The 16,121-nt window shown below is 41.8% G+C and overlaps 1 protein-coding gene across 4 annotated transcripts in view; it reads right to left on the bottom strand.

The window, feature by feature from the left end:
- The window catches only part of LOC126272771 (NBAS subunit of NRZ tethering complex-like), a 410,576-nt gene that overhangs the window by 163,291 nt on the left and 231,164 nt on the right, over positions 1 to 16,121 (bottom strand). For all 4 annotated transcript variants that reach the window (XM_049975911.1, XM_049975912.1, XM_049975914.1 and 1 more), the window contains one exon: positions 13,956 to 14,095. In XM_049975911.1, the coding sequence (XP_049831868.1) occupies positions 13,956 to 14,095 (140 nt within the window). The remainder of the gene's footprint in view (positions 1 to 13,955; positions 14,096 to 16,121) is intronic.

The raw sequence follows: 16,121 nt of genomic DNA, 5'->3' as shown, positions 1-16,121 counted from the left end.
TAGATAATTACGCAATCATTTATTGGGTGCTGCATTTCTTGCTTATAGTCTGAGCTTGTAACATGTACATTAAAGTTTATACAGGGTGTTACAAAAAGGTGCGGCCAAAATTTCAGGTAACATTCCTCACAAACAAATAAAGATAAGATGTTATGTGGACATGTGTCCAGAAACACTTAATTTCCATGTTAGAGCTCATTTTAGTTTCGTCAGTATGTACTGTACTTCCTTGATTCACCACCAGTTGGCCCAATGTTGACTTCGGTGCTTGTTTTGACATGCGACTCATTGCTCTACAGTACTAGCATCAAGCACATCAGTACGTAGCATCAACAGGTTAGTGTTCATCACGAACGTGGTTTTGCAGTCAGTGCAATATTTACAAATGCAGAGTTGGCAGATGCCCATTTGATGTATGGATTAGCACGGGGCAATAGCCGTGGCGTAGTATGTTTGTATCGAGACAGATTTCCAGAACAAAGGTGTCCCGAGAGGAAGACGTTCGGAGCAATTGATTGGCGTCTTAGGGAGCACGGAACATTCCAGCCTATGACTCACGACTGGGGAAGACCTAGAACGATGAGGACACCTGCAATGGACGAGGCAATTCTTCGTGCAGTTGACGATAACCCTAATGCCAGCGTCAGAGAAGTTGGTGCTGTACAAGGTAACGTTGACCACGTCACTGTATGGAAAGTGCTACGGGAGAACCAGTTGTTTCCGTACCGTGTACAGCATGTGCAGGCACTATCAGCAGCTGATTGGCCTCCACGGGTACACTTCTGCGAATGGTTCATCCAACAATGTGTCAATCCTTATTTCAGTGCAAATGTTCTCTTTACGGATGAGGCTTCATTCCAACGTGATCAAATTGTAAATTTTCACCATCAACTTGTGTGGGCTGACGAGAATCCGCACGCAGTTGTGCAATCAAGACGTCAACACAGATTTTCTGTGAGCGTTTGGGCAGGCATTGTTGGTGATGTCTTGATTGGGCCCCATGTTCTTCCACCTACGTTCAATGGAGCACGTTACCATGATTTCATACGGGATACTCTACCTGTGCTGCTAGAACATGTGCCTTTACAAGTACGACACAACATGTGGTTCATGCACGATGGAGCTCCTGCACATTTAAGTCGAAGTGTTCGTACGCTTCTCAACAACAGATTCGGTGACCGATGGATTGGTACAGGCGGACCAATTCCATGGCTTCCACGCTCTCCTGACCTCAACCCTCTTGACTTTCATTTACGGGGACAACTGAAAGCTCTTGTCTACGTAAACCCGGTACCAAATGTAGAGACACTTCGGCTCGTATTGTGGACAGCTGTGATACAATACGCCATTCTCCAGGGCTGCATCACCGCATCAGGTATTCCATGCGACGGAGGGTGGATGCATGTATTCTCGCTAACGGAGGGCATTTTGAACATTTCCTGTAACAAAGTGTTTGAAGTCATGCTGGTACGTTCTGTAAGTAATAAAATGAACTCTAACATGGAAAGTAACCGTTTCCGGACACATGTCCACATAACATATTTTCTTTCCTTGTGTGTGAGGAATGTTTCCTGAAAGTTTGGCCATACCTTTTTGTAACACCCTATATACATTTGTTAATCACACTCTTAAATCATTTATATGGTGTTGAAACACAAGATCTCAGTTCATAAAAAGTATACCAGACCCAAGGCACAAAAAGTTTATTTTATTTTATTATACTATTTATCACTACATTTATGGATAAGGCAACATCATTACTTAACTTTCCGTTCACATCAACTGAAAGCTAGGAGAGAATTTCTGGATAACCAGATATTCAAGCTGTCTTTTATAAGTTTCTCAAATCAATATTTTTCAGTTAATTTGGTACATAATTATACAACTTTGCATCAGTGGCATAAGATTCATTAACTAACAATCTCAATCTTCTGCAGACAATGAGGTACTTTTTTTTGTGCCTATACTAGTGATTATGAATTTGAATGTTCATATCAGTTATTTCATTGCATTGCATTGCATTGCACCAATATAATTGTATGAAACATATCACTATCACAAATGGTTATATATTAAATCAATGAATATATACTTTACATGTGCCATACATCTCAACAGAAAGAACATGTAAAGGAATGCTTATCAAGATGATGTAAACATTATCAGTGGATGTTGCACAAACTACTGTTATTAATGCCAGTCTGTTTGTGCAATATTAAAATCTGAATATAATGCAACACAATTTACACTCAAAATGGCTGCAGAATACATAAAAAATCCACAACTTTTCTAAAGCATTGATTTTGCATGACTGCTCTGCATTTATCAGCAAATACTTTGTTTACATATGTAGCTATCAGCCATGAATCTTTTTGGACAAGGAGGGGGGAGGAAGGGAGGGAGAGAGCAAATTTTTGTCAGATTTACAGGTGTGGAAACTAGAAAGCATAAGGTGGCATAAATGGGAATACCACCAAGGGGCCACTAACAGAGAAACTTAAAACCAATCGTTAAGTGGTTTTATTACTAACACTTACCCACAACAACCACTGACAGATACTGGCCAACTCACTAATTACAAGGAAGCAAAGTTCCAAGTTCATGAGGTATTACATTACTGGTGATAAGTTCACAGGTGCTGTTGTTTTATAGTGAATGAGAGAACACAATTAGTTGCACTTTTGACAAAAAAGTGTTGCATAATTAGAACATCTAGATCTCTGAGGCTCTCCTCAATACTGATCTATAGTAAAAACAGCGGTAAGAAAACTTCTGGCAGAATGTAAATAATTTAGGAGTTAAAGAAGCTACTCAACAGATACAAGAAGTGTTGAGTCATCAACAGGCATTCAAATATGTGCTTCTCCCTCGCCCATTTCTATGCCACATGGCTGCTGCCTCCTTACAAGCAGTTAGCCATTCTTCCCTAACCCCCCGCCCCCCAAGCTGTTTTCTCCCTCTACTCGCCCTACCCGACATACCCCTCACACCCAGTTGATCTGTAGTTATTGTGTGGAGTTCTGCAAATTCCGACGTATTTCATCTTTTCCATATTTCATTGTTTGCATTTTGTGTGTGTGTGTGTGTGTGTGTGTGTGTGTGTGTGTGTGTGTGTGTGTGTGTGTGTGCACGTGCACGCGCCTGTCAGTGAATCAGCACTTCAACTATCTCCTGAATTATTTGGGTTATGGAAAAAAAGCATATCTATCTATCTGTTGATCACATGGGATGCATTGACCTTGTAGGTATAAGGGAGCTGCTTCACTTTACCATTTTTTAAAGGCAACATTCCAATTGTACTTGTTTTTAATGAAACTACATACTATTTTGGCACTGCAAACAGTCTTTGGAGAGAACTTCAGTAACATAACACAAGTGGTACTAGATTAAATAGTAACAAGATAACAGTACTGCAAACCCCTGTCTCATCACCAGGAGAAGAGGTCTTTCAAAGACATACCCTACTGTATCAAATGTATGCAACTTGGGTACATTTTGTGGATTTACCTGTGAGAATGAGGCCCATAAGTCTGTACTCTGCTGTTGCAGTGATCAGGGAACTTGCTTGCAAAGCTATTCACTTTCAGAATATATGTGACACTAGAAAAAATGGTGAATGTCATAAACTTTCAGAGTATCATTTTGGAAGTATGCAGGAAGGTATTAAATTCACATGTCACTACGAGGCAGTGAATGTAAGAATGGGATCAGGCAAGGGGTATTCTGCAAATACCACAATCTATTGTACGTTGATCAGCCAGAACATTATGACCATAGACCTACTACCAATATAAACCCATCCAGTTGATAGCAGTGTCAACTGGCGAGGAATGACTGCTAATTAGACAGACACACAGTGCATGTAGTATCAGTAAGCTTGCTGTCTGTGTGTACAATGGGGAAGGTGCACAATCTGAGTTTGATTGAGGGCAGATTGTGATGGAATGGAGGCTCGGCATGAGCACTTCGAAAACTGCAAGACTTGTTGGGTGTTCAAGGAATGCTGTGCTGAGTGTCCCTCATATGGGATGTGTCCCTCATTGCAAAGCACACCAAATGTGGTGCAAGTTGTGGTTGCTGCACATTCTGAAATGATCTGCAGCATCTCATGGAACATACTCGTCATTGCAACTTGTGACCACAGTGCGCTTCAACAGGAGTTCCTGGGTCCATCTGCCATGTAAATCAGAGTTTCCTTACAAAAATACACGCACTCTATTATGAATGCTGAGAAAATCACGAAGAAAATTCTGGGTTTCTTGATGACCTGAGCAGTGAATTGCCAGTGGAGGAACGCTACTTAATGCTGTGCAATCATCTGAGAGACATACTATATAAGTTGTTCATTAACTCTATCAAATTTTCATCCCTTTTTTGGTTTTACATTGAATATAGTTAATGTACAGTGTCTAATGTCAGCTATTGGAGGAATAATATCCATGCTCTCAATGTTGCTTTCACTACCAGCACTCTGAAGTAATGTATGTCACCACACAGATATCAAGATTTAGATTAGTTTCGCAATTTTGTTTGTATGGGAAAGGAGATTCTTTTGGAGTTGCTCATCATCACCAAAAATGATATTTACTGGCAAAATAAAAATGTGAAGCAATCCATAAAAAATAGGGACTAAGTACATATATTTTACATGAAGTTTCATAACAGGAAAACCTTCCAGTCTGTAGCTTGCATTTACTTTCTAACATATACTGTCTGCCACGTTTAAGATTCCAATCATTGGCCTATGCAACAAATAATACATCTGTTAAATTAGTAAGAAAGAACTATAATATTTTCCTAAAAGTCTGGAAGGTGGAGGACATGCACCTGCTACCTTTCTTTCTCACATGTCGTCATGCTACAAACTACACCATGGCTTCAATGTGACAGCCAGACCTCCATATATAGTATACACTGTGTAAAGACTGTATCAACTAAAGTCACTGTTCCAAACAATGGAAACTCCAGGAAGGAATATCAACAATGTAGGAAAAGACAGATTGCTACTTACCGTAAAGAAGACACATCAAGTTGCAGAGTGGCGCTGTTAAAAGATATTTACAGGCTTTTGGCCACAACCTTCACCACCATGCCAGTAGTCCAACACAAACTCCAATCCCTCCTTAAAGCCTTAGGCCCTACAAGAACACCTCCCCTGAATTAATTTCCCTCCTCACCCCTATGACACCCTGTAATCCACGTTCTACATGCTCCCCTATAAACCCAACAATCCTGAACACCCCTTTGTGGCTGGTTACTTTGCCCCCACTGAAAGACTTTCAGCCCTCATTGGCCAACACCTCCTACCAATTGCCCGTAACCTAGCATACCATGTCAAAGACACAAACCACGTTCTTCACCAACTCTCCACCATCCCCACCCTTTAACCTCATGGTTCCCTACTCATAACAACCTTATACATCATGGTATTACCACTATTAAACATTGCATTTGCATTTCCCAAAGCCCCTCAGACCCCAAACCCACTACCTCATTCCTCATACACCTTACTAACTTTATCCTAACCCACAACTACTTCTGATTTGCAGAGAAGGTACATAAACAAATCTGCAGCACAGCCACAGGCCCCAGCATGGCACCTTCCTATGCCTACCTTTTTCTTGGGCATCTGGAGCAGACCTTCCTAGCACCCCAAAACACCAAACCCCTAGTCTGGCTCTGGTTCACTGGTGATATCTTCATGATCTGAACTCAGGGCCAAGATACACTACCTTCATTCTTTCACCACTTCAACATCATCTTTCCCATCTTCATCACATGGTCCTCCTCCACCCAGAGTGTTGACCACCTCTTCTCTGATGGCTCCATCAGCACCTCTGTCCACATTAAACCTACCAACCACCACCAGTACCCGCATTTTGACAGTTGTCATCCCTTTCAAACCAAGAAATCTCTCCCGTACAGCCTGGTCACCAGGGATTGCATATCTGCATAACAAAAACTCCCTTGCTCAGTCTGCTGAGAGTCTTACCAAGGCCTTCACAGAGACAGGTACTATCCCCTGGACAGGGACGATACCCCAGACCTAGCCACAAACAGATATCCTAAGCCAATGCCCCTCACCCTCCCAACCCTCCCACCAGCCCCAAGAACTGGCCACAAAGGAATGTCCCCTACCATTACCCTGTACCACCCGGGACTGGAACAACTGAATCATATGGTTTGCCAAGGCTTGCCTGTCATTGTGCCCTGAAATGTGGGACATCCTACCCAAGATACTTCGCACCCCTCCTCAAGTGGTGTTCCATTGTCAACCCACCTCCATAACATCCTAGTCCATCCCTATTACACTCCCAATCCCAACCCCTTGCCACAAGGATCATATCTCTGTGGAAGAACAAGGTGCAAAACCTGCCCAAACCAAACAAACAGCACTTCCTATTCCACTCCTGTAATAGGTTTATCCTACCCCACCTGCGAAAGCAGCCCCATCGTTGACCAGCTCTGCTGCAATTATTGCACAGCTTTTGTTATTGGTATGACTACCAACCAGCTTTGTATCAGGATGAATGGCCACCACCAAAGTGTAGCCAAGACCAAATTAGACTACCCTGTGGTACAACATACTTAATTTCAATGGCTGCTTCACTACCTGAGCCATCTGAATTCTTTCCTCACCATCAGCTTTATTGAACTGCGCAGATGGGAGTAATCCTTACAACACATTCTCTGCTCTCATAATTATCACAGCCTCAACCTACACTAACATACTGTACCTAAAATCTCCACCCAACAGTGTCCCCCCCCCCCCCCCACCCTGACATCTGCTCCCCATTCTCACCTCCCACCCTGTTTATTTACAGCCCTCTGCCAATACATCCACTGTCTTTCCCCACTCCTCTTTTTTTTTTTTCCCCCACCCCCGTGCCCCATAGTCTCCTGACGCTGAGCCTATTGGCAGTCCAGTCCCTGCACACTCCACCAGACAGCATTCGTCTCTCTCCCCAACTGTACACTACCATCCCTTCCCCTTCCTAGCCCCCTTCAGATTGTTGCTTGCATCCCATGTGATTGGTGCATTCTGGCCCAAGATGCTGGAATTAGAGGTGTGAGATGTGCTTGCTTGGTGTGTGTGTGTGTGTGTGTGTGTGTGTGTGTGTGTGTGTGTGTGTGTTGTACTGATGAAGGCTGCAGCTGAAAGCTTTATGTAAACATCTTTTAATTGTGCCTGTCTGGAACTTGGAAAGGCATTATTTGATATTTAACTTCACCTAATAGGGCCAAACAATGCACTTTTCATACATCTTCACTGTGCCACACCACTGAAGCAGTATACTTTTGTAGCACAAAAGTCATAATGCTAACAACAAGTACAGGAAGCCTTTAACTACAGATATGTAGCTTCCTGTCACTTTCTTGTAACAAATTGTACCTAAAATGAAGCATTTTCAAAAGAGCCCCAATTTACAGATACTTTGAAACAGCTTGTATTAACGTCACATACTCTATAATGATAATAATATTAAAATGAAGAAGAAGAAGAAGAAGAAGAAGAACAACAACAACAACAACAACAATAACAACAACTTCCGAGCATGAAGTTCAACTCCATACAATATGGAAGCTCCTAAGTTATGTTTATGATGTAAAAATGGTGTCATATCTCACAGGTCACATTCCTCTCCACGAGACAAAAATCTGACATGTCCTGTTCTTCATCTCACACTTCACAGTGTAGTGGAATGTGGAATTCCATGAAGTTGCAATCACTGGCTCCTCATCCACCTGCACTTCCACATCCCATGAGAGGACAGCTTCATATGGCACTTCCTGACATATTTCCACAAGCATGTGGACGCACACATTTAAAAAACCATGAATTTTTTATATCAGGCTTTGGAGTTCATGCTACAAACATAGTATGTGTCCCATCCATGCTTGAAGGCCACTATATTTTGAAGGGGAAGGAAAAGCAAAATGATGTCCTTAAACTATGTCATTTCTCAAAAACATCTGGTATTGTGATGACCCTTTTAGTTATTTTCAGCTTACATTAATAGGTCAAACAAACATTAGTGACTGAAATAAAATATACAAGCTGTTTATGAAAGTGTATCATAGTCTTACAGGAGAATAGTACAGCTCGAGACTATGGAGGTATGGTGAGGAGGGGAGGGATAAAACGAACATAAATATCTAGAAATAAATACCTATTGACATATAGGCCATTTTGCATCTGGTGAGAAGGGTCAACACTCAGTATTGTGGGCTGTCATCTTCTTCATGCTAATTTCTTACTGTTTGTGTGTCTCCATGTTTCATCCTCTCACTGTGTCACTATTGTCAGACAAAGCTCTTACAACTGTCTCCTACATCACCCATTGTGTATGTAATATTTTGAGGTTGTGGTAGCATCAAAATGAGGTTAGATACTCCCTGAAGTTTGAACACCATAAACGGCGAAACGAAGTCTGATTATTCCAAGCAGAGAATGGCAGCTACTTCTTTCTGCAACAATTAACTAATGGAATTAATTGAGAAGCATTTGTGGTTTGTGTAAGCATTTGTGGTTTGTGTCACACAACAATGTGAGTGCCATACTCCATCTAGGAAAAAGTTCAGCAGGTTGTTCCAGTAACTTGCAGAGACAGTATCACTTGCACCGAAGACAAGAAATAGCAGCAGACCTTGTACAGTTTGCATGCCAGATATGGAAGAGAAAGTTTTGCAATAATAAGATGATGATCATAAAACATGCACAAAGAACTGGACACACTCTTGATAGATAATTCTGCTGAGCAGTTACTTTATCCATACCACTTACAACTTGTGCATATTTTCAGGCTACAGGGACACCCTAATAGATTACAGGTTTGCTAATAGGTTTGAAGAATGAACACTGAAGATCTACAGATCACAGTCTGAATTTTATTTATGGATGCTGGACTCACACAGTGTGGGATACAACAACAACAACAACAACAACAACAACAACAATTACCATGAGTGGACAGAGGCAAATCCTCAAACACTCATGGACACAAAGCAAAAGATTTGTTTTAGAGTGTGTGTGTGTGTGTGTGTGTGTGTGTGTGTGTGTGTGTGTGTGTGTGTGTGGGTGTGTGAACTGTGGGTGACACATTCAAAGAGCCATACACTTTACTGGACAAATTAACAGGTACTAATTATAACCAATTTCTGTGCAACAAATTACCCATGCTAGATAACAAATATTACTTTGACATAAAGACAACAGCTTTGGTTTTGCACGAAGTGCATCAGGTGATTTCTACACCTAGTATAACATGCACATGTTTGTGGATGCAAGCGCGCACGCCCACACACACACACACACACACACACACACACACACACACACACACACACACACACACACGCTTTCTCTCTCTCTCTCTCTCTCTCTCTCTCTCTCTCTCTCACACACACACACACACACACACACAAGCGATGGATTGTTAAAGATGGTCCAGTGTCATGGTCTACCTCTTCTCACGAGCTTAATATCATAGATTTCTGGTTGTGGGTATATTTAAAGGCACTGCTATATCCAACATCCACTGACAAGATGCAAACATTGAAGGAATGTGTGTTACACACTATCCAATCAAAAGTGTTTGGACACCTATTGGTGGATATTAAAATGGATTCTGTCCATGCTACAGCTTTATGGCAGCTTGAACTTTGTGGGGGACACTCAACGAGGTGTCCAAATGTGTGTGGAGGAATAGCAGCCCATTCTTCCTCAGCACCCAAAACCATAGTAGGTAGTGATATTGTACACTGGGGTCTGGACTGAAGTCGACACTCTAACTCATCCCAAGACTTGGTTTCAAGTTGGGACCCTGGGCAGGCCAGTCCATTTCAGGAATGTCACTGTCCACAAACCATTGCCTCGCATATGCTGTTTTATGACAGGGTGCTTTGCCATGCTGATACAATCAATCATTGACTCAGAACTGTAAAGCTACTGTAGACAGTAAGCAATGTTTTACAATGTGTTCATATCCTTCCACATTTAGTACTTCCTTCAGTGCAATAAGGAGACCACACACTAATAACAAAAAACACTTTATACTGCAACATCACCTTCTCTATGCTTCACTGTTGGAACTATACATGATGGCAAATAATGTTCTCAAAGCATTTGGATAACCAAACCCTTTCATTAACATGATTCACTGCTCCAAATCATTCATTTCCAGTCCTCCACTGTTCAGTGGTGACACTCTTTACACTTTCTCAAGTGTTGCTTAGCACAAACTACAGAAATGTGTGACTTATAAGGTGCTGCTCAATTATTGTATCACACTCTTTTGAAGTCTCTATGTACTGTCACTGTGCTACCTGGACTGCTGGTAGCAGTTTGGAACTCACAAGTTATTTCTTCCACCGATTTCATGCAATTTTTTGCAGACACATCTACTGTGCTCAACGGTCCCTGACCATCAGTAAAAGAGAGATCTGCCTGGTTTTGGTTTAGCTATGGTAGTTTCTTCACACTTCCATGTCACAGTCATACCATCAACAGTCGACTGACAGTTTTAGAAGAGTTGAAATGTTCCTGAGGAGTTTATTACTCAGGTGACATCCAATGACTAGTCCCCATTTGAAGTCACTGGGCACTTCTGTTTGACCCATTCTGCTATTACATCCTCTCTACTGACAACACAATACTCTCTCCCTCCTTTTATGCTAGTGGGTCTGGCTCTCATTATATCTAGTGGTCAATACTGTATTACACGAATCTATCCTGATACTTTTCAACAGATAGTGCCCATGTTACCAAATCCAACAACAGTTTAGTATGTTCAAACAAGTTCATGAGTCTTTGAGAAAGATGACAGAATCAAGTGTCAGAACTAGCGGTAACTGCTCAGAACGTTACCTGTAGAGTCGGCAGATGTGACAGGACAGCATGGTCTCTGTCTTGTCAAGTGTGTTTCCAGTCGTATGTTTATAAAACTTTTTTCTAGTGTTGGCCAGTAATACACTCCTGGAAATTGAAATAAGTACACCGTGAATTCATTGTCCCAGGAAGGGGAAACTTTATTGACACATTCCTGGGGCCAGATACATCACATGATTACACTGACAGAACCACAGGCACATAGACACAGGCAACAGAGCATGCACAATGTCGGCACTAGTACAGTGTATATCCACCTTTCGCAGCAATGCAGGCTGCTATTCTCCCATGGAGACGATCGTAGAGATGCTGGATGTAGTCCTGTGGAACGGCTTGCCATGCCATTTCCACCTGGCACCTCAGTTGGACCAGCGTTCGTGCTGGACGTGCAGACCGCGTGAGACGACGCTTCATCCAGTCCCAAACATGCTCAATGGGGGACAGATCCGGAGATCTTGCAGGCCAGGGTAGTTGACTTACACCTTCTAGAGCACGTTGGGTGGCACGGGATACATGCGGACGTGCATTGTCCTGTTGGATAGGCAAGTTCCCTTGCCGGTCTAGGAATGGTAGAACGATGGGTTCGATGACGGTTTGGATGTACCGTGCACTATTCAGTGTCCCCTCGACGATCACCAGAGGTGTACGGCCAGTGTAGGAGATCGCTCCCCACACCATGATGCCGGGTGTTGGCACTGTGTGCCTCGGTCGTATGCAGTCCTGATTGTGGCGCTCACCTGCACGGCGCCAAACATGCATACAACCATCATTGGCACCAAGGCAGATGTGAATCTCATCACTGAAGACAACACATCTCCAATCGTCCCTCCATTCACGGCCTGTCGCGACACCACTGGAGGCGGGCTGCACGATGATGGGGCGTGAGCGGAAGACGGCCTAACGGTGTGCGGGACCGTAGCCCAGCTTCATGGAGACGGTTGCGAATGGTCCTCGCCGATACCCCAGGAGCAACAGTGTCCCTAATTTGCTGGGAAGTGGCGGTGCGGTCCACTACGGCACTGCGTAGGATCCTACGGTCTTGGCGTGCATCCGTGCGTCGCTGCGGTCCGGTCCCAGGTCGATGAGCACGTGCACCTTCCGCCGACCACTGGCGACAACATCGATGTACTGTGGAGACCACACGCCCCACGTGTTGAGCAATTCGGCGGAACGTCCACCCGGCCTCCCGCATGCCCACTATACGCCCTCGCTCATAGTCCGTCAACTGCAAATACGGTTCACGTCCACGCTGTCGCGGCATGCTACCAGTGTTAAAGACTGCGCTGGAGCTCCGTATGCCACGGCAAACTGGCTGACACTGACGGCGGCGGTGCACAAATGCTGCGCAGCTAGCACCATTCGACGGCCAACACCGTGGTTCCTGGTGTGTCCACTGTGCCGTGCGTGTGATCATTGCTTGTACAGCCCTCTCGCAGTGTCCAGAGCAAGTATGGTGGGTCTGACACACCGGTGTCAATGTGTTCTTTTTTCCATTTCCAGGAGTGTAGTTTGGAAGATTACGGCTTAACTTCCACACTCTTTTTAAATGTATTGTGTGTGTGTGTGTGTGTGTGTGTGTGTGTGTGTGTGTGTGTGTGTGTGTGTGTGTGTGTGTGGGCACGCGCGTTTAGTTTTTTCTAAACATGGGACCTATCTGCATCACTTTACATCAGTATAAATTAAATTAAATACTTTTATCTGTGTTTTAGTTTTCAATTTTGAGATGAGCCGAAGGTTTCTTTTCTACGAGAACCACTATGTTTCAGAAAATAAATGCACGAAAATATGTTCCACCTACCTATGCATAACAACTTTTATAATTTACTAATTACCAAGTTGGTAGGGTTGTAGCCTATCCCTGATGTTATTCAATCTGTATATTGAACAAGCAGTAAAGGAAACAAAAGAAAAATTTGGAGTAGGAATTAAAATCCATGGAGAAGAAACGAAGACTTTGAGGTTTGCCAATGACATTGTAATTCTGTCAGATACAGCAAAGGACCTGGAAGGGCAACAGAACAGAATGAACAGTGTCTTGAAGGAAGGATATAAGATGAATATCAACAAAAGCAAAACATGGATAATGGAATGTAGTTTAATTAAATCAGGTGATACTGAGTGAATTAGATTAGGAAATGAGACACTTGAGGTAGAGAGGAGTTTTGCTATTTGGGAGCAAAATAAGTGATGATGGTCAAAGTTGAGAGGATACAAAATGTAGGCTGGCAATGGCAAGGAAAGTGTTTCTGAAGAAGTGAAACTTGTTAACATCGAGTATAGATTTCAGTGTTGGGAAGTGTTTTCTAAAAGTGCTTGTGTGGAATGTAGCTCTGTATGGAAGTGAAACATGGAAGATAAATAGTTTAGACAGGAAGAGAATAGAAGCTTTTGAAATGTGTGTTACAGAAGAATGCTGAAGATTTGATGGGTAGCTCATGTAACTAATGGAGAGATAGTAAACAGAATTGGAGAGAAGAGAAATTTGTGGCACAACATGACTAAAAGAACGGGACAGACGGTAGGACACTTTCTGAGGCATCAAGGGATCAACAACTTAGTACTGGAGGGAAGTGTGGAGGGTAACAATTGTAGAGGGAGGCCAAGAGATGAATACACTCAGCAGATACAGATGGATGTAGGATGCAGTAGTTACTCTGATATCAAGAGGCTTGCACAGGAGAGGGTAGCATGGACAGATGCATCAAACCAGTCTGTGGACTGAAGACAACAACAACAATAATAATTACTAAGTACACATAAACAACACACTAAACAAAAATGAAGCAAATCCCCATCTCCTCTCCTCAACCCAGCTCAAATCATGGTAATATTTTTATGTGCAGATCTACATATTATGATAATATTAGATGCATGTAGCTGATCTAGTTGTTTTCATTATATCTTATTTCTGATTTATTTCACTTATATACTGTACAGCTAACATTGCAGATCAGAGAAAGGTATATAATACTTTCACATGCATAACAAATGGTCTTACCTTCTAAAAATATTTGTAAAGAAGTCAACATTTCTAACCACAACCATTAGTAAAAAAAATGGCTCTTACCTTAGAGCATCTTTCCAGAAATTCTTATTGCCAACATTTTTAAGTAACTGGTATGTTGTTTTTCTGATAACTTCAGTAGAACCTTCGACAACATTCATTATACTCAGGACAGGGGGAAATTCTCGTTTAGGTGTCATTGGCTAAGGAGGAAAAACGTGTCATTAAGAAACTGAACGTATTATGATTACAACATGAAACATTTTGAAAGCAGTATGCCAACTTACACAATGCAGTGGGCATTAAAATGCACAGACATTAGCGAAAATTGCAACAGCCAGAAAGAATAGCCTTAGTAAAACCAAACTTAAGAGCATATGTATAACAGCGTACCTGTAATAAGTGAAAAGGCTGTGAAGTGAGCGTACACAAATGCTACGAAACATGCACTCATGTTGATGGAAAAGTCAGAAGTGTGTCAAACTTGGTGACAAATCACCAAAGAAAGTGAAAGTTTAAAGGGATCACACAGGAATGTGCATCTCCTGGATGAGAGAATGTGACCACAGCAAGGGGTGACCACCTCCTCCTTTATGCGACTGTAACAGGCCAGTTACCTTTGCCCCTCTCCCCTTCACATCCCATTTTGGCTTGGTGCTGGTGTTCTTTACTAGGTGTGAATCTGTCTGCATAGATAGTTATGTTTCCTAGGCTACAGTCTACATTGGCAGCACACCCATTATTGTGTCAGCTTTCACTGTTGACAAACACAAACACCTTCGACTGCATTAAGTATATAATGCTGTTACAGTCACACTGAGAGTAGAACTGTCATCTCTCAGACATAAATCCCTTCAGCTTTACACACACTGATGTTAGAGCAACCATGATGGTCACAATACAGCAGACTAAGTTGTTCAAAGGTGTAACAGACAAACAGTATGTGTGTGGCTCAGGGGTCTAACTGGAAATAACATAATGTGTGGTCTTTAATGTATTGATGGTAATCTGAAAACTAACCTCTACATCACAGATTTTTAGAGCCCAATGTACTGACCCCTCTCCCTCCTTCAAGTAAATCCACACAGCAGGACTTTTGTAAGTCCCATGTGGAGATGAGTGTACAAGTTCTCAGTGTGAAACTTTTGAGCAACATTGGTCTCCATCTTTATCTGATATCATGCCTACAGAACATTTTTGTTCATCATATTCTCCCAGCAATGATTATTATTTCTTTTGTGAACACTCCAGCAGGCCATGTAGGGGGTGATTTCCCACGAACATACCACGGACCACCTTGCTTCCACACCGTAGTGTTAGAAGGCTACTACTGCCACTCATCAGAGCTTCGCACTACACTGAATTCTCAAAGTCAGAGTCAATGTACAGTTCCAAAATCCTAGGATTGTCATATCATCATGCATCATCAATTCAATAACATGTATCATAGCTGATACTTTAATTTTTGAAAATGTTACTGTATTAAGGGAAATTATTTATGTACCATTCACACATACTAACATGATGCTAATGATTTCCATAAAAAGTGATAATAATAATAAAATGATAAAGCAATACAAGTGATATTTTTTTTACTTCAGATGTAGTGCTGTTGATATAGTTGTCTGTGTTTAAGTAGCCCAGAACCAAAATCTTTAAACTAACTTGTACAATACTTATGAGATTATCAAGTATTAGACATATAACACAATGTTTAATGTACATGCCAGACTGGGGATCAACTTGGATATCTGTCTCCTGTTGAGTGTTCCTCCAAATAAGCCATGTAATAGGTATGTCTCAGACTATTTTCTTCAATAAGTTGCTCTTACCTATTTCCTCTAACTCATAGTTTCCCAAACTGTGCTCTGTGGAACACTGGTGTTCTGTGGGTAGCGAATAAGTGTTCCACAAAAACTATTAATAACATGACATTCCTTTCTTTGACAATTTTTCTAGTTTTTATTTTATTTTATTTATTTTATTTTTTTAAAAAAATTTATTATGATTTCTGTGTTGATTAAAACAAGGTTTCTGCAATTTTTAAAAACTTTAGTGCTCTTTAAAATAAACAAGATGCTCCATCAAAGTATCAGACTCTCAAAGTGTTTCATCAGAAGAATAATCAATAACAAAACTAATTTCTTTTTTTAATTATGATGCATTTCAGATGCTTTGTTCTATCACTAGGCAACATTTTTAGTGTTTAGCTCACAGCATTACTCCCAG

Source organism: Schistocerca gregaria, chromosome 5 (assembly GCF_023897955.1).
Source record: "Schistocerca gregaria isolate iqSchGreg1 chromosome 5, iqSchGreg1.2, whole genome shotgun sequence".
Lineage (NCBI taxonomy): Eukaryota > Metazoa > Arthropoda > Insecta > Orthoptera > Acrididae > Schistocerca > Schistocerca gregaria.
The sequence above is the reverse complement of the archived record's forward strand: the minus strand, read 5'-3'. Positions and strand labels throughout refer to the sequence as shown.